This window comes from Microcaecilia unicolor, chromosome 2 (assembly GCF_901765095.1).
Source record: "Microcaecilia unicolor chromosome 2, aMicUni1.1, whole genome shotgun sequence".
Lineage (NCBI taxonomy): Eukaryota > Metazoa > Chordata > Amphibia > Gymnophiona > Siphonopidae > Microcaecilia > Microcaecilia unicolor.
Genome location: NC_044032.1, coordinates 458,549,645 through 458,573,446, shown reverse-complemented (window position 1 = coordinate 458,573,446; position 23,802 = coordinate 458,549,645). Strand labels below are relative to the sequence as shown.

At 46.5% G+C, this 23,802-nt stretch overlaps 1 protein-coding gene across 1 annotated transcript in view; it reads left to right on the top strand.

The window, feature by feature from the left end:
- ZNF638 (zinc finger protein 638) overlaps window positions 1-23,802 on the top strand; it is a 426,212-nt gene that overhangs the window by 376,791 nt on the left and 25,619 nt on the right. The window contains exons 23-24 of the mRNA XM_030192174.1: window positions 9,481-9,583; window positions 16,212-17,169. Of these exons, the coding sequence (XP_030048034.1) occupies window positions 9,481-9,583; window positions 16,212-17,169 (1,061 nt within the window). The remainder of the gene's footprint in view (window positions 1-9,480; window positions 9,584-16,211; window positions 17,170-23,802) is intronic.

The window sequence follows — 23,802 nt, the reverse complement described above, 5'->3', positions numbered from 1 at the left end:
TTCCCGTGCACTCCGCTCCATGGATAATCCTTCTTATCTGTTCCCTTCTCTCCACTACTGGCCAACTCCAGGACTTCGCGCCTTCTGTCTCGCTGCACCCTACGCCTGGAATAAACTTCCTGAGCCCCCATGTCTTGCCCCATCCTTGGCTACCTTTAAATCTAGACTGAAAGCCCACCTCTTTAACATTGCTTTTGACTCGTAACCACTTGTAACCACTCGCCTCCACTTACCCTCCTCTCCTCCTTCCTGTACACAATTACTTTGATTTGCTTACTTTATTTTTTGTCTATTAGATTATAAGCTCTTTGAGCAGGGACTGTCTTCTATGTTTGTGCAGCGCTGTGTACGCCTTGTAGCGCTATAGAAATGCTAAATGGTAGTAGTAGTAGTAGTACTTGGTCGAAGGTGAAGAAAATCCTCTGTTCTTCATCCACAAGCTGACCCAGAATCCTACATCCTCTATCTTCCCATTTAGAGAACACCGAATATCCCAAACCCTCTGGGAAATGCTACATTACCCATCATTCTGAGATACTGGGAAGCATCCGGGGAGCGTTGTTGTCGTCTCCACCATATCCACACTCTCCGCATTGGTTTTAAAAATTCTAATTTATTAGTAATCCGATGGTTCCCACTAGTGCCCAAAAGAAGTAAATTAAGAAAAGTCCACGGGTGGCTCCAATCTTTGAACCCTTCCCTAGGTAGAAATCGCGGACACCCCCTCTACTCCCTCATAAATAAGTCGCAGCATTGCCGCTGCATTATACTGACGTAGATCCGGTAAACCCAGGCCTCCCTGGTCTTTGGTGTTTGTTTACACCTTATATAAGTGCAAACAAAGAAACTGACACCTATTATAAAGAAGAATAATCAACAATTTTTATTTTTTCAACTGTCCTCCCTTGGACAGAGGCAGTATGAGAACATCATACTGGAAGCAAAGTATACTCACAATATATGATTAGCAGTAATACAGAGATATATGTTTGCTTATGTTACATATATTTTGCTCTTCTTATATACACTTACTTTCGTACTGCACCCAATGCCTGCACGTCAGCAACCCTTTTCTTTGAAGCCTGTTCTTTCTTATCTACAAATGTCAGCAGCATTCCTTCTACCCTTGCACAGACTGTCTCTGTTTCACACAAGGCTACCCAGCTCAAGGCTGATTCTATGACTCCCTTATTGTTTTCACAGGTTTGTGACTCATAGGCAACCTTGTCTGGTCCCCCTCTGAATTGGGAAACTATCTGGCTGATGGATAAGTATAAAATGCCTGAATCCAATATGCATAAGCCCCTGTAATGCCGAACCGCCCCAAGACCCCAAAAAGATAAGGCCAGGATATGCTGTCAAAGATCTTTTCCATGTCAAAGGCCTACAATGGCTCCAAATCTCCTTTCCCTTTGAGCTCATGAATAGCCGTTAACGCTTGCATGATATTCATAGATGCTTATCTCCCTGGGACAAATCCTACCCGGTCCTCATTGAAGTAGTGGTGTGAATGACCTGATTAAGGCGGCGTGCAAAAATAGCTTGCCAAAAGCTTCACGTCTTGATCCAGCAGGAGATGGGCGGTAAGATCCACCTGTCCTGCGTCCTTACCCGGTTTCGGCAAGAGTACTATATGAGCCATGTTGGCGCGTATGTGGGTTCCCCCCTCTACCAACTCATTAAACCAATCTTTCAAAAGGTGTAGCCACCAGGTCAGCCATTATACGGTAATAATTGGGCCCAAACCAATCCGGGCCCGGTGCCTTTGTCAATTTTAAAGCCTTGATTCTCAATCGAATTTCCCCTCTGAAATGGGTGCATTGAGGTGCAATCCATGCTCTGCCATTATACAGGGAACCCGCAGCTGCTGAAAAAAATCCTCGCACTGGGTATGGTCAAAGTCTCGGGCTTGATACAGAGAACTATAATATTGTATAAACTGCTGACGAATGTGGTCTTCTGTGGTATACTCCCTTCCGGCATCATCCCTAATCACTGAAATAAATTGCTTCTTACAAGAGGATCTAACTAAGTTGGCCAACAGCTTGCCCACTTTGCTACCCCACTTAAATAAGCGGAGCCATTGAAAATATATATCCCTCTCCGCCCGTTGGGTCAGGAGCTCAGTTATCTGTGTCTAACCTGTTTCAGCTCCATCCTAAAGTGAGCAGTCATATGAGCTATATGTTGGCGCCGTAGCTGATGATGCTCTCTGGAGAGGTGCAGGAGTTCTGCCTCCCTCTGTTTCCTTTTCCCAGCTGTGTAAGCTATAATGTGCCCTCTCATGACTGCTTTCAAAGCTGCCCAGTCCATTTCGGGTGAGATATCTGCTGTCTGATTATATTGCTTATATTCCAACCATTTAACCCTTAAATATTCGTGGAATTCCTTATCATTGATTAGAGCAGGGGAGAATCTCCACACCCGCTCACCCGGCTCTGCGGACCACGGGATCACCATTTCAACAGCCTGATGGTCACTTAATACTGAGTCCACTATCTGCCCCTTGGAACCCTGGCACCCACCGAGGGGGAGACCAATAGATAATCCAATCTAGAGTAACACTCCATGAGGGTGAGAATAAAAATGTGAATTCATTCCCCCTGAGGATTAAGAAGTCGCCAAACATCTACCAGCCCTAGCTGGTTAAGTACAAAATGGACTCCTTTATTTTCCCATGTCTCACCTCTAAGGTCTTGGCGGTTTCAGTCAATTGTGGGGTCTGCCACCACATTGAAATCACCCCCCAGAATGAGCTGATGACCAGTGTATGTAACCACCCTGGCCACCAAGTCAGAGAAAAATTTATGGGAATACACATTTGGCCCATATATATTACAAAGCAATATATGTTGCCCCCAGAGTTCTCCTAATACCAATATGTATCTCCCCTCTGGATTATGTATTATTGTATGTATAGTAAAGGGTAGGCATTTATGTATAAGAATGGCCACCCCTCGTTGCCTTGAGTAATATGAGGAAAATCCCACGTCACCCACCCAGCCCCTTCTTAATTTCTGATGTTCAAGCGCCGACAAATGTGTCTCCTGGAGGTACGCTATATCGACCCCCCTCTTATTCACCATGGTCAGAATCTTGGTGCGCTTTATGGGGGAACGAATGCCATCAACATTTAGAGTAATAATTTTTAAGTTAGCCATATGTTATACAGGTAGCATTCCAAACATTCAATGATTGTTGATCATCCTCACAGGTCTCCCAGCTGAACCCGTAAGGAATGAAAAATATAATCACAGAGAATCCTCCTATCGTTACTTTATCTTTGTTCCCCAGCAAATTCAAAGGCCCCCTAATCCAACAATCCTGAAGCTTACCCCTCCCCCCTCCCAATCTATCCCTCTTCCTCTCTACCACACATACCATATCCAGCCAAACACTCACTCTTTTACATTCCATCCCCCCTTCCCCCCTCCCATCTCTACCTCAATTATCCACTTTCATCCTTCACTTACCTAAATCAATCAACTCCCATCCGTCCTCTACGCAAACCGCAGAGGGAGGTTACCCCCCCAGACCCTGCCTTCTCAAATATTATGAACATCACTGCACAACAGAACATAAACATCCTGAACTATCCCTTCCCCACATATATAAATACGTTCATGTCCATTAGCACAACCCCCCCCCCCCCCCGGCACAGCAAGTACAATTCGATCCTGCCAGCTTCCAGGATGCCATGAGCACAGTGCAAGCAGAAAACCCTCCCCTCTTCATATAAATGACCTGTCCAAGAGAACTATTGTAAACAAGTCCTGTAACTGCAAACCAGTCCAACAACTAGAGAGAGAAGAAATAGAAAATGTTAATGAAAAGTAGAAAAACCGTTGAAAAATAAGGCACCAAATACAGCGCCACGTCGTTTCACTTTCAAGCTGGATACAATGATCATACCCATCAGCTGTCACAGCCTGCCTTCCTGTAGCTTAAGCCGAGCAATGAGTCTCCTTCTGTGCAGCTACCTTGTGTTTGTTAAGGTTGTCCATGAATTTCTGCACCTCTGCTGCTTCCTGGAAAAGAAATACTTGACCCGCCAGACCCTCAGCTTAACAGGGTATAAGAGTGCAAAGCGTATGCCTCTCTTGTGCAACGCTGTGCAGGTGGGCGCCATTTCCTTCCGCAGCATGGCCACCCTCGTGGAATAGTCATTAAACAAAAGCAGCTTATGCCCTTCATACTCCACAGTCTCCCGAGCCCTATACGCCCTTAACACTTGTTCCTTCTCTTGCCAGTTAGTGAAGTGAGCTATTGCTGCTCTGGGCTTAGTTGCATTTTCGGCTCTGATTCCTATGCGATGTACTCGGTCACAGCAAAATTTATTCTCCCCAGCCTGAAGATTCAAACGTTCCGGCAGCCAGGTATCAAAGAATTGGTAAAGCTTTTTGTCTGCCACCGATTCTGGCAATCCTATAACTCTCAAGTTATTCCTTCGGTTCCTATTCTCCTGTTCATCCACTCTGTCTCTCAGCTCCTTTGCTTCTTTCCGCAGTAGGGATATCTGGGCTGCCATAGCTTTTGTCTCATTTTCTCCCACCGATACTCTCTGCTCCACTTCTGTGAGGCGCTTTGTATGTGAATCAAGTTTTGCAGTTATGCCATCCACAGCTGATTGCAGCCTGGTAAACCTGTCTTCCAGTGCTTCTGAAACCGATCTTGATATTTCCTTCACCCACTCGGGTGACTGTGAGGGTAAAGAGCCCTGTACCTCTGGAGCCTCTGCCATCTTGTTCAAACTCTGTCTCTGCTGTACCTTAGTTTTCCTCTGTTCCCTCGTGGGCATGCCTTTTCCAATTCGTTTGAAAAGTCACTACTCTCAAGCCCAGCAGTTGGAGGTAAGTACTGATTTAATCAGGGGTCGTCTTTTCAAAGTGATTCTGGGGTTTTAGCTGATTTAAGCAGGAAATCCCGGGAGCCTCTCTCCCTTGCTGCTGTTCAAGCAGCAGGCATCACATGACCCCTATTTTAGTTTTATAGTATGGTCTTTTGGTCTGCCTTATTGCGTATTTGTATTTTCTTTGTGATTGTTTCCTTGTGTTGAGTGTGTGTTCATCCTTTGTTTTTTTTTTCCATGCTCGTTCAAGTTTCCTGGATTGTGTATTTAGTTTTTTCAGTTCCTCGTTGAACCATGGTATTGAGTTATGCTTACGTGAAGTTTTTGTTTGTAAGGGTGCTATTTCGTCTAGTATGCTTTTGCATCTTTTATCCCATTTCAAGAAGTAGTTTATGGGAATCTGTTTGCGCTGTCCATTCATTGTTGTATAGCAGTTGCCAGAATGTTTTTGTGTCTACATGATCTCTTGTTCTGTAGGATGTGTGTTCTTGGATTTGGTGTGATCCCTTCTTCCGCCAGTGTAGGGATAGGTTTAATTTATAGTGATCAGTCCAGGGTGTTTGACCATTTAATATCTGTTATTGTTAAGTGCTGGTCTGTTGAAAGTTTGTGAGAGATGAGATCAATTGTGTGCCCTTTGACGTGGTTTGCTTGCATTTGTGGCCATTTGGGATCCCATAGGTGTAGGAATTCCTTATATTCTCATGCGCTGATTGAGTTTGGGTCTTCTAAGTGAAGGTTGATGTCTCCTAGTACTAGTACATTAGAGTTGGCTACACATGTATTTGAAATGAAGTTGGTCTGGGCTTCGTTCCAGTTACCTGGAGGTCTGTAAAACAGAACACAATTCAGGTGATTGTGTAGGGTTTTGTTGTGGATTCTGATTGAGGCAATTTCAAGCTGAGATGTCATGGACTAGGCATTGGTTTCAGTGGTATAGTCTGATCAATAGATTAGTGCTATGCCTCCTCTCTTTTCCTTCCTGGTCCAGTGTGTGATTTTGTATCCTGGGGGGCAGAGGTCTAGGATTATGGGGTCCTTTTGGTCCGTGGATCCAGGTTATTAGTTGTCTTTTCTTTGGTGTGGTGGGTTTGTTTGGACCCTTCTTTGCATTCTGTCCGCATGTTGGTGTTCTTCCTTTGATTAAGTTGTTCTCAGCTTGATGGGGTGTGGTGTGTCTGATCAATCTTTGGTGATTATTCAGTATGCGTATAGTGTTACTTTCTGTTAGCGGAATGGTTAGGGTAAAGTGGATCAGTGTTAAGGAGTAGATTTTTTTTTTTTTTTGTTACATTTGTACCCCGTGCTTTCCCACTCATGGCAGGCTAAATGCGACTTACATATTGTATACAGGTACTTATTTGTACCTGGGGCAATGGAGGGTTAAGTGACTTGCCCAGAGTCACAAGGAGCTGCCTGTGCCTGAAGTGGGAATTGAACTCAGTTCCCCAGGACCAAAGTCCACCACCCTAACCACTAGGCCACTCCTCCACAGAGTAATTTGAAGGTATTCACAAAGTAGTTTGAAGGTATTCATTTTGGTTTTTGTTTACTGTGGGCTACTAGCAAGACTTAGTAAGACTGTGTTCTGATGATTGGGTCTTTGATAAGGTTTTTGTTCTTTGGGGTGGGTCTGGTGTTCTAGTCTTGCATGTTATTTCAGCTAGCCTTTCATGCTAGTGAGATTGGTAGTGGATCAGGTTTCACTGATAGGTCAGTTAGCAGAGGAGATGGGGGTGGGGGGAGAAGAGTAGTTCTGAGTCAGATTCTCCTTTGATCTGTCTCTTGACAGCTAAATGCTTCCCACCTCCTTGCCCTGAAAGTCTTCAGGACTCCTGGTTCTGACCTTGGCTGGGCAGATGGGAGGGGGGAGCTTCAAGGTAATTAGCAGTGAGGTGTTACACATGCAACACAGAGAACTTGCAGTGCAGAAGGGTCACCCAGAGGTATTCCTGTTCTGCTGCAGGCAATCCTAATCTCCCTAGGCAGCTATTCAGTTTGTACTTTGATTTCTTACTGTCATGCCCCTCTGGACCCGTGAGATATTGTGTGAATATCTTGAGATATTGCTGTTGGGCGGGATATTACCCTTGGAGCACCAGCAGATCCCCAAGTCTATTTACTGTCCGATTTCCTTCGTTGAGTGACCCCCTGTGGTTTACTCACAGTTTGATGCTCAGTGGTGTGCTCTGCATCACAGAAACTCTGGCCTCTCCCCGAGTGGACACGGCCTGCTCCCCCTATGGCGGACGGCGTGGAGCAGCGCGGACCGGTCGCGAGCCGCCCAGGTCCTATTCGTCTTGTCTCAAGAGCGTCGCTGGCAGTTGCTCCTCTCACCCGCTCTTCCCGGCTCTGCAGCCGCATGTGGAGCGCTCCCTGCTCCTCCATTGTATCATCCTCTCCTACTTGTGTTCACATGCACACTTTGTGGCAATTGACTAATTCCTTATCAGTAGCGCGTTCACCCAGCGTGCAAAACCATGTAGCAAACAAATAAGAAATACCTGATGTCCTTCCTCTCTGAACACACATTTCTGTTGGAACATCATGAACTTTGCAGGGTCCTCAGTCTCTCATCACCATCAAAGTTGTCTCCATGTGTATCTGCCATATATGGGCTGCATAGCCTCAGTTCCTCCTGTCACCTTGACATGTAACATGTACTTTCCATTTACTGAGAAAGCACTGTAGCTTACATGCAATTGCAGGAAGAAACTAAAATATGCTGATGACAGCAAAGCAAGGAAAACTGAGGGCCAGCAGAGCCATATTACAGGCCTAATATAGGAAGGAATTGGCCACTGTTGGAAACAGGATGCTGGGCTTGATGGACCTTTGGTCTGTCCCAGTATGGCAATACTTATGTACTTGTGTACAAGAAGCAGTATGTGTTTGAAGGTTTCTTGTTCTGGGCTCTGATTGGCCCAGGAGCTCATTTTCATTTGAAGGTGTACTGGCTTTGCTCCAGTCTTAGCCAGGAAGAAGAGAGAGACAGATCTTGCTAAGGCCCTGTGAACACTTACATTAATTAATTGAACCATATTTCAGGTACCTCTTATGTTTACTGATTGCACTTTTTCTGCCCACTGTTCAATATTTTTATGAGAAGAAACACAATTGTTTCTTTGCCCTGTTTGGATTGATAAGAATCCTGGTGGTTTGTGTGTTTGGTCTGAGAGTGCTTTCTGGGAACTGTGGGACCACTGGGAGTGTGGCTTCAGTAACCTAGAAATCACTGGGGATAATTTGAGCGTAGGAGACTCGCCCAGAAGCAGTTGTGACCCAGTCGGTGGGAGGATGGTATTAGTGTAGAGCACAAGCAGCAGGTGCAGGTGGACCTGAGCTGTGCTGAGGATAGACCCTCTACGTTGGCAGCGGGGTAACCCCAGCTAGGTGGCTAGGCGTTTCTTGACACCACCTACATAGAAATGTTACCTTTTAAAGAGGGAAAGGTTTTCTATCTGGTGTGCAGCCAAGAGTGCTTGACCCAGCTACATGTTCTCTTCCTACCCTTATGGAGTACCTCCTCCATCTTTCAGATTCTGGCCTCAAAACTAACTCAGGGTATACTTGAGTGCCATGGATGCTTTTCATTCTAAAGTTGATAATAAACCACTTTCCATTCATCCTTGATAGTTAGATTCCTGAAAGGTTAATTTCATACCAAACCACCTGTGCTGGCATGGGATTTCAATATCATCCTAGGAGCTCTCATGAAACCTCCATTTGAACCACTCTATTCCTGTTCGCCTAAGTTCCTCACATATAAGGTAGTGTTCTTAATAGCTCTTATTTTTGCCAGAAGAGTGGGCGAACTTCAAGTCCTTGTAGCAGACCCACTTACACCAGGTTCTATCACATCAGGCTTGTGTTTCGTCCCCACTCCTAAAGTGTTATCGGAGTTCCACTTGAATCAGTCCATTGTACTTCATCTTCTTCCCAAAGCCACATTCTCATCCTGGAGAGGCAGCACTGCATACCTTAGACTGCAGGCGTGCTCTAGTATACCGTCTAGAATGTGCAACATTTCATAGGAAGCCCTGCTAGCTTTTTGTGTCCTTCAGCTGTAACAGATTAGGGATTCCCATCAGCAAACATACACTATTTCAACTTGGCTGGCTGATAGTATCTCCTACCATGCTCAAGCTTGACTGACCCTTCAGGGCCGTGTCCACTGCTCACAATGTAAAAGCCATAGCGGTTTCAGTAGCTCATTTCCGCTCTGTCTCCATTTGAAGAAGTTTGCAAGGTGGCAACGTGGTCTTCTATCCACACCTTCACTGCTCACTACTGTCTGGAGCAGCATTCTAGGTGAGATAGTCAGTTTAGAAAGCAGTCCTGCAGAATCTTTTTTTCTGCTTAAGTCTCACTTTCTACACAGGTTCATCATTATATGGTGAGCCCGACAGCTAAAGTGTCACACATGTGAGAATATACCTGTTTGTCCTTGGAGAAAGCTAAATTACTTACCTGTAACAAGTGTTCTCTGAGGAAAGCAGGCATATAATCTCGCATCCCTCCCACTTCCTTTGAAGTTGTCGTCATAGCTTTAATATTGTACTGCTGGTCCCACGCTTCAGCGTCAGTCCGAGATGCACTCGCTCATGTGCGGTTGTGGCACTGCTTCAAAGATTTAAAGTGACAATGCAGTTAGCATTGTCCGCACAGGGCTCCATGGATTACATCAAGCACGTGCGAGAATGTGCCTGCTGTCCTTGGCGAGAACTGCTACAGGTAAGTAACTTAGTTTTTCTGCAAGCCTCACCTCTCCAGCCCCTCTGCCAGCAGTTCTCTTACACCCTTTACAGGTCCTCTGGTCCTCTCTTAGCCCTTCCTTTCCCTTCCTCTCTGTCAGCAATTCATTACCTTGCCAAGTGACTCTCTTAGTACTTCTCCCCCTATCTGTGGTTGGCCAAAGGCTGATCTATACTACTGTTGTTCTGTGCTCCCCCTGTTAGCCCATTAGCCAGACATTCCGTAGCCAGCCAATAGGCTGCAGAGGAAGGCAGGAGCAGTAACCTAGGAGGCATCAACCTTCCTTTCTGCTTTCCCCATAAGTTCATTGGCCAAATATTCCTTAGCCAGCCAGTAGCTGCAGGGTGAGATGGGAGTAGCAGCTAAGGGAACAGGCGTCCTTCCTGCTTTCCCGTTCTGTTCTACATCTCGAAGCTTTCAGCTCTGCTACCTTGGCAGTTTTGGAAGGAATATTGGGGGTGCCCTGGTACCTTTAGATACACTAGTTATTTCCCTGTCTGTTTTGTACCTGAGACAATGAGGAGGTTAAGTGACTTGCCCAAGATCACAACGAGCAGTAGTGGGATTTGAACCAGTCTTCTCTGGTTGTCGCTCCAGTGCTCCAGCCACTAGATTGCTCCACTCTGCTCAAGATAAGTATTTTGCTTTGGTTGCTGTACTAGTTCCAAGAAGTCCTGCTATATACATAAATATTGCCATACTGGGAAAGACCAAAGGTCCATCGAGCCCAGCATCCTGTTTCCAACAGTGGCCAATCCAGGTCACAAATACCCGGCAAGATCCCAAAAATGTACAAAACATTTCATAGTGCTTATCCCAGAAATAGTGGATTTTCCCCAAGTCCATTTAATAATGGATCTGAATAGTAGCATTTCAGGCTTCGTTTGGAATGAGAGGGCTCCCCAGATCAGACAGGAACTGCTCCATAAACTCAAGGTAGCAGCGTAGTATTGCCAAATCTGGGTTTTATTTATTCAGCACCTCCAGTCCTGGCTTAATCCTGGATGCAGAGATGCTTAGTTGTCCCTGGCTGATTCCATCGACCCAGGAGTCTTATTAATGGCTGACACATTACCTAGGGTTAGGTAGATTTGCTGGGTTAGCCCAATGCTTGCGCACACTGTGTCTGGGGATCTATAAATCAACATTTTAAGGTAGGGGTGGGTAATTAATACATCCTTGGCTGATAATGCATGCATTTCACTGCGAGCATTTTCATACATGTTTGTGGTTTGAGGGATAGTGCTTTAGGATTCTTGGGGCCAAATTTGGGTTTGAAGACGTGTCAAGATTTTTTTGTTTACTTTTATTGAAATATCCATACAATTACCAAGTAAAGTCACTTGTACAGATTAGCTCTTAGTAATCAATACAAAGAAAAAGCAGAAACAAATTTAAAGCAAGAAATACCTAGAAGTGCACCATGGTTAGGGGATATCCAGGTAAGAAAAGAAAAATAAAACATCCTTAAAGATCAAGAAACAACGAATCCATGCATTTCACAAGGAATGGAGTCACATGCTTCCTACTAGTCTTTTACTATAATGAAGCTTGAAGTTGGGGAGGATTTAAAAATAAAACAGATTTAATTGAAATTTTACAATACTTAAGTGGAATTTTAGGGGGGAGAAAAAGCACCTGATCATTCCTCTTCTGTCTCTTTAGCCACATCAGGAAATAGCCTTACATCACAGTTCAAAAACACACCTAGGATTCCTAAAATATTGCCTCTCCCTATCTGCTGAAAGAGCTACAGAGATAGATTAGCAGGAACATAATTTTCAGCCAACAAAGCAGAATCTTCTGAGATTCTGTTTCAGAAGTTCCTTAAGGAAAACTTTGCATTGTCTTAGGGAGTGATAATATATTTTTACTACCAGTGGAACAAGTTAAAATGCTACTTTCAAATGTTCAATTAAGTAAAATGTAAGCATATCTTATTGAGTTACAGCCAATTTTGGAAGATTTATAATCCTTAAATTCAGTCTTCTAACAGTGTTCTCTAAACTCTGTCTTATCCTTGACATTAAAAGCTATTTAAGCATAGCTGATTCTATTACTAGCACAGATTATGCTTTAGCAGACTGCTTCTGAATTACCAATTGAATCTGAGAATTCTTAGACTCTAGTAGAGGAGTGGCCTAGTGGTTAGGGTGGTGGACTTTGGTCCTGAGGAACTGAGTTCGATTCCCACTTCAGGCACAGGCAGCTCCTTGTGACTCTGGGCAAGTCACTTAACCCTCCATTGCCCCATGTAAGCCGCATTGATGCCTGCCATGAGTGGGAAAGCGCGGGGTACAAATGTAACAAAAATAAAAAATAAAACAGCAGTATGTGTCCCTAGGCAGAAATGTGCTCCCAGAGCTCAGTAATTTGTGAAGTGAGAGCAGCACCTAGGCCCTGAATGTTTTCCTATGTAGATGCCAATGTTTAGGGTGTGATAGGACAGTGATGCTGGGGATTTCACAGGAGTACTCCACTGATACACCAACAGCCAAATAATGGTGGATAGCTTGAGGTAGACCATCCCTTGATGAACCAGCTTCGACAGGAAATACTTGCTTCTCCACACGTACTCCAACTTCTGGTTCTGAACTAAGCTGAAGTAAGCTTGCTGGACATCCTTTCATGGCTAAGGATACTAAAAGAGACAGAACTGGATTCAACCAAGGTCCCTGACCTAAACACTTCTCTGGACATTGCTAGAGGAGGTCTGAGGTTTGATGCTGAGTCACTAACTCCGAAGTTAACATTTCCAGTTTCAGACTAGTTTCCTGGACGACCAGCCTCTGCATAAAAGTCAGTTGGGCCAGAGGTGTAACGGTTTGCTGCAGTTCTGAGGAGTGCACGACACAGCTTGCCTTTGTGCTTCTATTTAGTAGACAAGGAAAGCAGAATTTGGAGCTTCAGAGAATAACCACCACCATCTTGGAAATCCCCTTGTGTCAAGAGTTTGAGATTGCCCATAGTTCCTGAATTACTTCAGCTTCAGGCTGGGCTCCCAGAGGTGCCATCATTGGGGTTCTCGGATGTCACAGACAGCAGTGGAAGAGGTGTTTTGTTTGGATAGCGAGACCTCTAGGCTTATTGCTGTGCTATATCGATGCTTATTGGAAATTAATCAAGCATTAGAACTCTGATCTGCAGCTCCATCTCAGCACTTATGAATGAGCCTGAGCATATAGTGTGTCTGCTGTAGGAAGGTGAACACATTTGACTCCTGCACTGGGTTTATAGATGCCTCCCATTTTTTGCTAGCTTTGACACTTCCTCGTCCATTCTGCGGGAGGGCTTGTTTATAGATGCCTCCCATTTTTTTGCTAGCTTTGACACTTCCTCGTCCATTCTGCGGGAGGGCTTGTGGGCAGCGTGATACATCCCTCCACATGTGGATGATTCTGTTTTTTTTTCTCTGTCTTCTGAAGATGGGTTGAGTTAGAAGTAAATTCAGCTGCACGGACAGAATGCACCCCTTGTTAGCTCTAATTCTGCTAGCTTGGCCTCCCTGGTAACTGCTGGCTTCTACCTAATTACACTGGTAAACGGCATTTTTGTTACAAAGAATGTGAATGGGGTTCTTAGCTAAGTCATGGGTGCTGAATCGAAAATGAAATCAGTTTTTGCCTATCGGGCTCAGTTTCTTGTGACACACTACCCTTTTATAAAAATCCTTGAAAACAATGCATTTTGGTACCCTGCTGTGCAGGGCCGCCAAGAGGGGGGGGGGGGGGGGGGGGGGGCGGGGGGACAAAATCCCCAGGGCCCGGGCCTTCAAGGGGGGCCTGGTGCCAGTCCCACCAGCCCTCTGACAGTCCTGCCACCGGGCCGGCCCCCTGTCTTTAAATCACCGCGTGGTGCGACTCTCCCTCCTCACCTCCCTGTGAGGCGGAACTCCTCCCTTCGGGTCTCCTTTCCTCCCTGTATCCCGCCCTCAGGGGAGCAGCAGCGGCGACCTCGGAGGGGGGAGGGGGAGCGGCGACCTCGCGGGCGGGGCGGGGGGCGAGGCGCCCTTGTCCCGGGCCCGGCCAAGTTTCTCGGCGGCCCTGCTGCTGTGGATTAATTTAATTCAGCAGTTGTAATTGTTGGAAAAACAATTGAAATATACTAGGAATTACAATACAAAACCCTTAGTTTAGAAAGCCACCACCAGGAAATAAGGGAGGTTTGGCAACATTGCTCATGAGTCATGCTCGAACATGTTCAAACACGTTCTGTTGCGTCAGTTGCCACCTGTATCTCAGCATTGAGAGTTCAGTCAACAATTGCTGTTGGAAGTGATTGCTTGTAGTTCTACGTTTGTGAAGGTGTGTGTTTTGTGTCATTTCAGAAGAAATGCCTCGTACCTGTGCAAATAGCCCAAATTCTTTTTGTTATATCTGTGGAGAGTTTACTCTGAAATCGCAAAAACGAAAACTTAATCCTCTTGTAAAAAAGTGCTACGAACTATATTTCGGGTGTAAGGTTGGTGAACAGGACCGCAAATGGCTCCCCACATTTGCTGTTTGATGTGTGTTACACTCCTGACAGGCTGGTTAAAAGGAAGACGTTGCATGCCCTTTGCTGTTGCCATGATTTGGAGGCAACCAACGGATCACACAACAGACTGCTATTTCTGTCTGACAAAAATAGCAGGAATCACCTTGAAAACAAGGAAAACTGTGCAATATCCTAACTTACCATCTGCTATAAGACCTGTATGTCACAGTGAAGAATTGCCAGTACCAGTGCCTCCTGAGAATTTGATAGTGAGTGAAGATGAATACAGTGACGAACATGCAGAAGACAGAGAAGGGGATATGCATACCGACCCATCATTTCAGGACCTCTGTGAATCAAATGTGCCCCACTTTTTGACACAAGGGGATCTCAACGATCTTGTTCGTGATTTAAATTTGTCGAAGCAACAGGCTGAGCTTTTAGGTTCGAGATTAAAAGGATGGAATCTTCTTTCTTGCCATACGAAAGTGAGTGTTTTTCGTGACCGACATGCTATTTTTTCTGAATATTTTTCCAAGGAAGGTGACATGGTCTTTTGTAATGACCTTTTACTGGTCTTTTACTCTTATGTTGCTTATATCTTTGATTTCTTTGTGAACTGAGACAGTTTTTTTTGGAACTCTTGTAGCACAAGCGTGTCATTTTGCCAGATACATATAATAGCTACATACGCCGACACAAGCATTTACAAAAAACATTATCACATGAAAACTGAGGCTGAAACAGAAATTCTGAAATGAGATCTGGATTCAGGGAAGAATTATCTTCCAGAAAATGTATGTTTTGTTCTTGTTACAGAAAAAAAGGTTTTTTTTGTAGACCAGTGTTATAGGAGCTGGTTTTATATTTGATGCATACTACAAGATTCATTACTTCTGGAAGGAGAAACCCAACTTTAAGTCCAAAATGGGCCAGGTGAAGGACATTACTATAGTTGAAAAGCTGCTACATTGCTGAGAAATAATCTGAACACTTAAGTTACCGTGTTTCCCTGAAAATAAGACACTCTTATATTAATTTTTGCTCCCCAAGACCCGGGAGGGCCTTATTTTCTGGGAACATCGGGTCCCCCACCCCCACCTGAGGTCGCCCCCCCCCCCCCCCCGAGATCGCCGGCTCCCCCCCCCCCCCCCCCCTCGATCGGCGGCACCCCCTGCCCTCAGTCGCTCCCGGAACTAACCTCTTAAACACTTCCTTTCACCATTCATCTTCGCACGTCGCAGCAAGGCAGGCCACTCCTTCCTTCCATGTCCCGCCCTCGCCTGACGTAACGTCAGGTGAGGGCGGGACACGGAAGGAAGGAGTGACCTGCCCTGCTGCTTGCTGCGAGTGCGAAGATGAATGGTGAAAGGAAGCGTTTAAGAGGTTAGTTCCTGCAGCGACTGAGGGCGGGGGGAGCCGGCGATCTTGGGTGGGGTGGTTTCCCCCGAAAAATAAGACCTCCCCTGCTAGGTCTTATTTTCGGGGGAGGCCTTATATTTTCAAATTGCATCAAGACCTCTAGTAGGTCTTATTTTCGGAGGATGTCCTATTTTCGGGGAAACACGGTATGTGGACCATACTGGGCATGTGTGGATGGACTGAGATGAGATACCTGGAATTGAAGCATGGTATCAGTTTTGAGCCCTTCTGATTGGGGGGATAATGTTGATAACTGAATCCTTTTTTGTGTTCTGGCATCTTGTGTAGTTTAAATTGAAAGCTTAAAAATGATTTTCTCTTGACAGAATTCTCATGAGGTTTGTATATAAACCTTAAAATATTCAACTTCTCATGGGTTTAATTATTGCTGTTCACTTGTAGCATAAAAATTGCAAGGACATTTTTCTTACTAAGAAAGGCAACTAGCATACTGCTTGTTTACTTGTATTGGGGTGTCACAACTTTCACTATTGGAAGCTGTAATTTGCCTATCTTTACCTTATATTTAGCATCATTGTATACCTTTTAAAACATTTATTTATGTTTACCTATTGTAAATTTATAAAGTGCAAGTATTTATAAAGTCTAATCTAAATTGTCTTAAATTCATATAGCTGAGTGTCACTATATAGTTACACACAGTCATCTTGGTGTGTATGTATATAAATGTATTTATTTATTTTTACAGCTACAGGAAGATGATCAGCTATTTCCATTTGATTTGGATGAATTTGTTACTGTTGATGAGGTGGTGGAAGAACCCCTGGAAGAAAAAGCAGAAGAAGCTGCAAAAATAGTATCTCCTCAGACTAGGAAAAATCTGCCAAAAAGAGGGAAACGGAAAGAACCAGTCAAGGAGAATTTACCCTTGGAACCTAGTTCCAAAAGGAGCAGAGACAAGGAGACCACCCTGGAAACTCCTAAGCAGGAGCTGTCTTTTGTCACTTTGGATGAGATAGGGGATGAGGAGGATGGGGCAGCTGCAGAAGCAGAAGATGCTAGTGTACAAGCAGTAACAGATCCACAAGGTCTAAAGACCAAAGATGAAATACTTCCTGAGGGCGATCCAATTCCAGCTGTCAAAGATCCCCGGTCTCTGTTCACTTTAGATGAGATAAGCGATGAAGAAGATGTGATGTTTCAGAGCACAGCTAAAGATTCGTGTGTTTCAGTAGAGGAAGAACCTGAAGAGCTTGATAAAGGGCAGCCTCTAGTTACACTAGATGAAGTAGGAGAAGAAGAGGAGTCAACTTTGTGTGCTGAATCTTCTAATTTAAAATCTGAGGTCATCCTTAAAGAGAAGGTAGAAGAATCCAGTAGTACGGTAGTTCCTGAAGAGAATGTTTTGTCTCAAACTGTCGAAAATCTTGTCAGTATAACCACACACAAAGCATCAGGAGACAACAATGAGCAACCTTTGGTGACGTTAGATGAAGTTAATGAAGATGAAGAGGAGTCCATGGCAGATCTCAGCAGGTTTAAATTGGACCTTAACTTTGTCACTGTAGATGAAGTTGGGGGAGAGGAAGAAGAGGATGAAGACATAAAAGTCAGTGAAGAAACAATGCCAGAAGAAAAATCTGTGAGGAAGGCAGAGGTGACAGGAAATGAAATGGAGAAAACCCATTCAAATAAGCAGCAAATAGGTAAGAGGTTTAAGGAATCTTGAACTATATAGTAATTGGATAATGTTTTACTACAAACGTGAAGTGGCCAGGAAACTCTATTGATTTTAATGCAGGCTTTTTTTATTGCCCCGTAGAGATGGCGTTTGATTTGTGAGAGCAGAAATTGGAGAGTAAGAAGGCATGAAAATAGATGTTAGTACAGTAGGACGCTGATTATCCAAACTCCAATTATCCGGATGTCCAATTATCTGTACTGTTTCTGTTCATTTTTTAAATTTTTTAATTGTAATCTGTATTATAGTTATCACATTATGCCTGATACAGTAAAGAAAAAATGTATAACATCACACATAGTTTGGTATTTTTTCCCATTTATTATTAAAAACAAACAAAAAAAAAATGCTGAACACGTAATGCTCAGTGTGTGCTCTTTTCAAAAAGGAATGTCCAATTATCCAGATTGTTCTCCGGATAATCGCATCCTACTGTATTATAGAAACTGGGGGGGGGGGGGGGGGGGGGGTCTCATATTAGAAATCAGTTTGAAAGGGATAGTTATGGCTGAATGGTGACACCTGGTACTCAGACTTAAGTCACACATTATTTAGGGCTTCTGAAGGAGAAAAGTATTTTTGCAATGATAGCTGGGAGGAGATGGAAGCAGGGATATAAAAAACAAGATTGAAAATGTGAGTTGTGAATTAAGGCTCATACAGCAGTGTGAAAGTTTTTGTCTCCCCCCCCCCCCCCCCTTGATTTCTCTTATTTATATATGTCGCACTGAATGATTTCTGATCTTTAAACAAAATGTAATATTAGATAAAAGGAATCTGAGTAAACACACTAGTTTTTATTATTACATCATTTTTTTGTTTTTAAAAGTCACCCATGGGGAAAAAAGTAAATGCCCCCTTCGTTACTCAAACTAATTGACCAAATGTAATTGATGATTAATTCAGCTGATTGAACGCAACCAGGCTTGATTGCAAAGCCCTGTTGAATCTAAACCTCACTTTACCATGAGAGTTATTTACTACAAAGTTTCTATAACACTATACCGTGATCAAAGAAAATTCCAGAAGAGGAGAAAAAAGTTGTTGAAATATATTAGTGTGGAAAGCATTACAAAAAGCCATTGAAACCACATTGAGAGCCTTTGAGGCATATTTTCAAAGCACTTTGGGAGGCTAAGTTCCATATGTTTCTATGGAACTTTGGGAGGCTAAGTGCTTTGAAAATAAGCCTCATTATCTCCTAATGGAGAAGAAACAGTGGTGAAACCTTCCCAGGTGTGACCAGCATGCTAACATCATTCCAAGGGTGCAATGACAACCCTTATAGGAATTCACAAAAAACATCCCAGAACATCCAAAGAACTGCAGACCTCTCTAGCCTTAGTTAAGATAAGCAACCATGATTCCACAATAGGAAAGAGACTGGGCAAAAATCGGAGAGTAACAAGGCAGAAACCACTGCTATCTAAGAGTAAGATTAATGTTTTATTTCACGTTTGCAAAAACACACCTGGGTCATTCCCAGGCCTCTTGAGATAATGTTTTTGGACAGATGAGCCAAAAGTGGAACTTTAGGCAGGACAGGTCCCCTTTTGTCTGGCATTAAGCAAGTATAGCATTCCTTTTTAAGAATATCATGCCAACAGTTAAAAATTGTGAATGTATGGGGATGCTTTACTGCTTTAGGACCTGGTTGAAAACTTGTTGTTATTGAAGGAACCATGAATTCTTCAGTGTACCAGAAAATTAAGGAACGTGTGTAGACATCTGTCTGTGAGCTGCGGCTGAAGCATAATTGGGTTATGCAGCAAGTAGGGTTGCCAACTGGTTGGTTTTCAGCCATCCTGGCCAGTTTTGCAATGTAAGTATCGTAAAGAAGCTTGTAGAATATCATTTCGGTTTTCCATATCATCAAGCAGATCAATCCATAGACTGGTGGGTTGTGTCCATCTACCAGCAGGTGGAGATAGAGAGCAATCTTTTGTCTCTTTATATGTGGTCATGCGCTACCAGGAAATCCTCAGTATTCTCTTTATCTAGCAGGTGTGTAGTCACACGCAGCAGCTCTGGCTTGGTCTCCATGCCTATTTACTTAGGCTTTGTTGAGTACCTGGGGTTGAGGGCTCTTCATGAGCAAGTGCAAACCTGGTGGTGCCAGGTCCCTCCTTTTCTCCCCCCTCTCGCTGGCTCCGTTAAAAAAGAAACCCATAACAATCTTGAAGCAGAAAAGATTTTACTTGCAGCTGCTCACTGGGACACAATTTGTTGCAGCTCGGAGCAAGAAGCAGGTAATTTTACCCTTTCCTAGCAGGCAGGGGGTTCCCTGAACGTTTCCCTCGTGGATCATGGCGTCGGATGGTAAGGGCGTGAAAAAGTGCTCCCCGGACCGCGATCGCGTGGCTAGTGGGGAGGCGCGGGGATTGGAAGCAGAGAAGCCCTTTTTGGGCACCCTTCCGGACTTTGTTGATTTAGCCGGTTTTTCCTCCGTTGGGGCGTCGGTGCTTAGGCACCCATCCCCCAATGTCCGCCCTTCCGACGTCGGCTGCCCATGCAGCTCGGACGGTCTCTGGTATGGCCGCCTTTGAGTTGGGCGGCGGTAAGAAGATAGCAAAGTTTATGCGCCATGCTTCCCGCGCGGCTCCTTCCTGGAGTGACGCGCCAGACACCATTTTGGATGCGCAGCGCGCCTCTCCCCCGCTCTATGGAGTGGAGGTTGAGAGTTCCTCAAGGGCTGTGGCCCAGGTTGCAGAGGTGCACAAACGGGGGTTTCTCTCCCGAGTTTATATTGTTGCTGCATCAGGCCTTTCAACTGCAAAACGCTGCTCCTGCTCCCCTGTCAGATATGGGGGAAGAGGCTTCCCTGATCAAGCGCCCTCGGGTGGATCTTCGGGTCTTGGGGGACTCTGTCTCCTCTGATGTAGATGAGGGCAGCGTTTCTGAGTTCTCCCAAAGGTCCCTTGGGGATTCTTTGGAGAAGGCTGATCTTCGCCCTGATGGGGGAGATGACCCCTCTGCAGTGCGGCTTTTTTGCTCAGAGGAATTGCCTAGCCTGTTAGTTCAGGCTATGAGCATCTTGAGTATTTCCTGTCCTGAGGAAGGCCCTCCTTCAGCCTCAGCGGGTTCCGCTATTATGTTGGAAACCAAGCGCCCTTCCAGGACCTTCCACATCCATGAAGCCATGAAAACTCTAATTTCGGCTCAATAGGATTCTCCTGAGGCGAGTCTCAGGGTAGCCAGGGCCATGACTTGTCTGTACCCTCTGCCAGAGGGTGAACAGGAGGCCTTGTGCTGGCCGTCAGTGGACTCTCTAATCACTGCTGTGACAAAAAAGACGGCTTTGCCGGTGGAAGGTGGCTCTGCCCTTAAGGATTCACAGGACAGGAAATTGGAAGCAGCCTTAAAGTTGGCCTTTGAAGCGGCCGCCTTGAGTTTGCAGGCCTCTGTTTGCGGCTCCTATATGGCCAGGGCATGCCCGACAGTGGTGCAGCAGGCCTCCCCCTCAGATCCTTCCTTGAGGGCGGATTGGCCGGTCCTGGAGTCGGGCTTGGCTTACTTGGCAGACTTGCTGTATGATGTTTTGAGAGCCTCGGCTAAAGGTATGTCTCAGACAGTCTCTGCCCATCGATGGCTATGGCTTAAGCATTGGTCAGTTGACCATGCCTCCAAATCCCGCTTAGCCAAGTTGCCTTTTAAGGGCAAGCTGCTCTTCGGGGATGAGCTGGACAAGATCGTGACGGATCTCGGCAGTTAAAGGCAAGAGGTTGCCGGAGGTCAAGGCAAGGGCCAGCAGTGCTCGCCCTGGTTCCTCTAAGGGCCGTTTTCAAGAAGCCCGTCGGTATCGCCCGGGCAAGTCGGGCTCCTCCTTCAAGCAGAGGTTCTCCCCGAAGCAGCATTCCTTTCGCAGAGACCGCCGCTCAGGAGGTTCTTCCTCTGGTCCTCCCCCAGGGTCTCGTACCCAATGACGGGGCCCTGGTCGATGGCCCAGAGCAGATAGGAGGAAGGCTGTCCTCCTTTTCTGGGCGAGTGGACCAGGGTAACTTCAGACGCTTGGGTTCTAGACGTCATCAGAGACGGCTACAAGTTGGAGTTCTGCCGGCCCCAGAGACGGGTTCGTGAACTCTCCCTGCAAGTCTCCCCTCAAAGTGGCAGCAGTTCAGCAGACTCTGGATAATTTGCTCCGCCTTGGGGCGGTGGTCCCAGTCCCCTTAGAGCAGCGTAGCACAGGACGTTACTCCATTTACTTTGTGGTGCCACAGAAAGGAGGCTCTTCTCGGCCTATTCTCTACCTCAAGGGAGTCAATCGGGCCTTGCGAATACGGCATTTCCATAAGGAGACTCTCCGCTCCGTGATTGCTGTGGTACAAGAAGGAGAATTCATGGCATCCTTGGACATCAAGGATGCTTATCTGCATATTCCCATCTGGCCGCCTCAGCGCTTTCTGGGCTTTGCAGTGCTGGGCCGGCACTTCCAGTTCAGAGCCCTCCCGTTCGGGTTGGCTACGGCTCCGCGGACCTTCTCTCAGAGTGATGGTGGTCATTGCGGCTTATCTCCGCAAGGAAGGAGTGCAAGTCCATCCCTACCTGGACGACTGGCTGATTCGAGCTCCCTCCTTTGCGGAGTGTGGGAGAGCGACGAACAGGGTTGCTCTTCTGAGCTTCCTGGGATGGATCATCAACCGGGAGAAAAGTCAGCTGCGCCCGACTCAGTCCCTGGAGTATCTGGGTGTTCGGTTCGACACCCAAGTGGGCAGAGTGTTCCTGCCGGACAACCGGAGCCTCAAGATTCAGGCCCAGGTAGGCCGGTTCCTAGCCGCCTCAGCTCCTCGGGCTTGGGATTATGTGCAACTGTTGGGCTCCATGACGGCCACGATGGAGGTAGTGCCCTTGGCCAGGGCCCATATGAGGCCACTACACACTCTCTTCTGCGACGCTGGACTCCGGTTTCCAAGGATTACGCAGTTCGCCTTCCCCTGGACCCGGCGGTGAGAAGGGCGCTAAGTTGGTGGCTGATGTCGGACAAGTTGTCAGCCGGTATGCCTCTCATGTCCCCGGAGTGGATTGTCGTTACGATGGACACCTGCTTGACGAGCTGGGGAGCCCACTGCCTGGGAAGGACAGCGCAGGGGATATGGTCGTCGGTGGAGGCGAAGTGGTCCATCAACCTCTTGGAGCTTCGGACCATTCGGTTGGCGCTTTAAGCGTTTCTTCAGGTACGGATACTGAGGCCAGTTCGAATCCTGTCAGACAGTGCCACGGCCGTGGTCTATGTCAATCGCCAGGGAGGTACCAGGAGCGCTCCCCTAGCCAGGGAGGCCATGAAGTTATGCCAGTGGGCAGAGGCGAATCTGGACAAGCTGTCGGCGGCTCACATTGCGGGAGTCCTGAATGTCGAGGCGGACTTTCTCAGTCGCCATACCTTGGATCCCAGAGAGTGGCAACTGTCTGCTCTGGTGTTCTTGGAGATCACGAAGTGCTGGGGCATGCCGACCTTGGATCTGATGGCGACCTCGGCCAAGTGCCGCGGTTCTTCAGCAGAGGATGGGACCCTTGATCTCTGGGGGTCGATGCTCTTCTCCAGCAGTGGTCGGTACAGGAGCTTCTCTACGTGTTCCCGCCTTGGCCTATGCTGGGCAGAATTCTCGGCCGAGTGGCGAAACACCCAGGCCGGGTGGTCCTAGTGGGTCCAGACTGGCCCAGACGCCCTTGGTATGCGGACCTGATCCGGCTTTCCGTAGACAGTCCTCTCGGCTTCCAGCGGAGCGGGGCCTCTTACATCAGGGTCCCGTGGTGATGGAGGATCCCTCCCCCTTTGGTCTTACGGCCTGGCTCTTGAGCGGAAGCGGCTGAAGAAGAAGGGCTTCTCGGACAAGGTCATCGCCACTATGCTGAGAGCAAGGAAGCGCTCTACTTTTACTTCGTGCGCCAAGGTATGGCGTACCTTTGTATCATGGTGCGAGGCAGGATCCCTGTCGCCCTTCACGGCGCCAATTGCTTCAGTGTTGGCGTTCCTGCAAGAAGGTCTGGAGAAAGGCCTGTCGCTCAGCTCTCTTAAGGTCCAGGTAGCGGTTCTAGCTTGCTTCAGGAGTCGCCTGAAGGGTGCTTCCCTGGCTTCTCAGCCAGATGTGGTGCGTTTTCTCAAAGGGGTTAATCACCTACGCCCTCCTCTGCACTCGAAGGTGCCTACGTGGAATCTCATTCTGGTGCTGCGGGCCTAGCAGAAGCCGCCCTTTGAGCCATTATAGCGGCTGTCTCTGAAGGACCTGACATTGAAAGCGGTCTTTTTGGTGGCAATCGCTTCAGCCAGGAGGGTTTCCGATCTCCAGGCGCTCTCGTGTAGAGAGCTGTTCCTGCGGTTCATGGAGGCAGGAGTGTCTATTCACCCAGTGCCTTCCTTCCTGCCCAAGATTGTTTCTCGCTTCCATGTGAATCAACAGTTTTGTCTACCCTCCTTCCGTAGGGAGGATTATCCAGAGGAATATCGTGCTCTCAGATGCCTGGATGTTAGACGAGTTATCATCAGATACTTGGAAGTGACCAACGATTTCCAGAAGTCGGATCACCTGTTCGTGCTGTTCGCGGGCCCCCGTAGGGGTCTGCAGGTGGCAGCACGGGCCGAGGCCCAGTTTGGAGCTTCAGT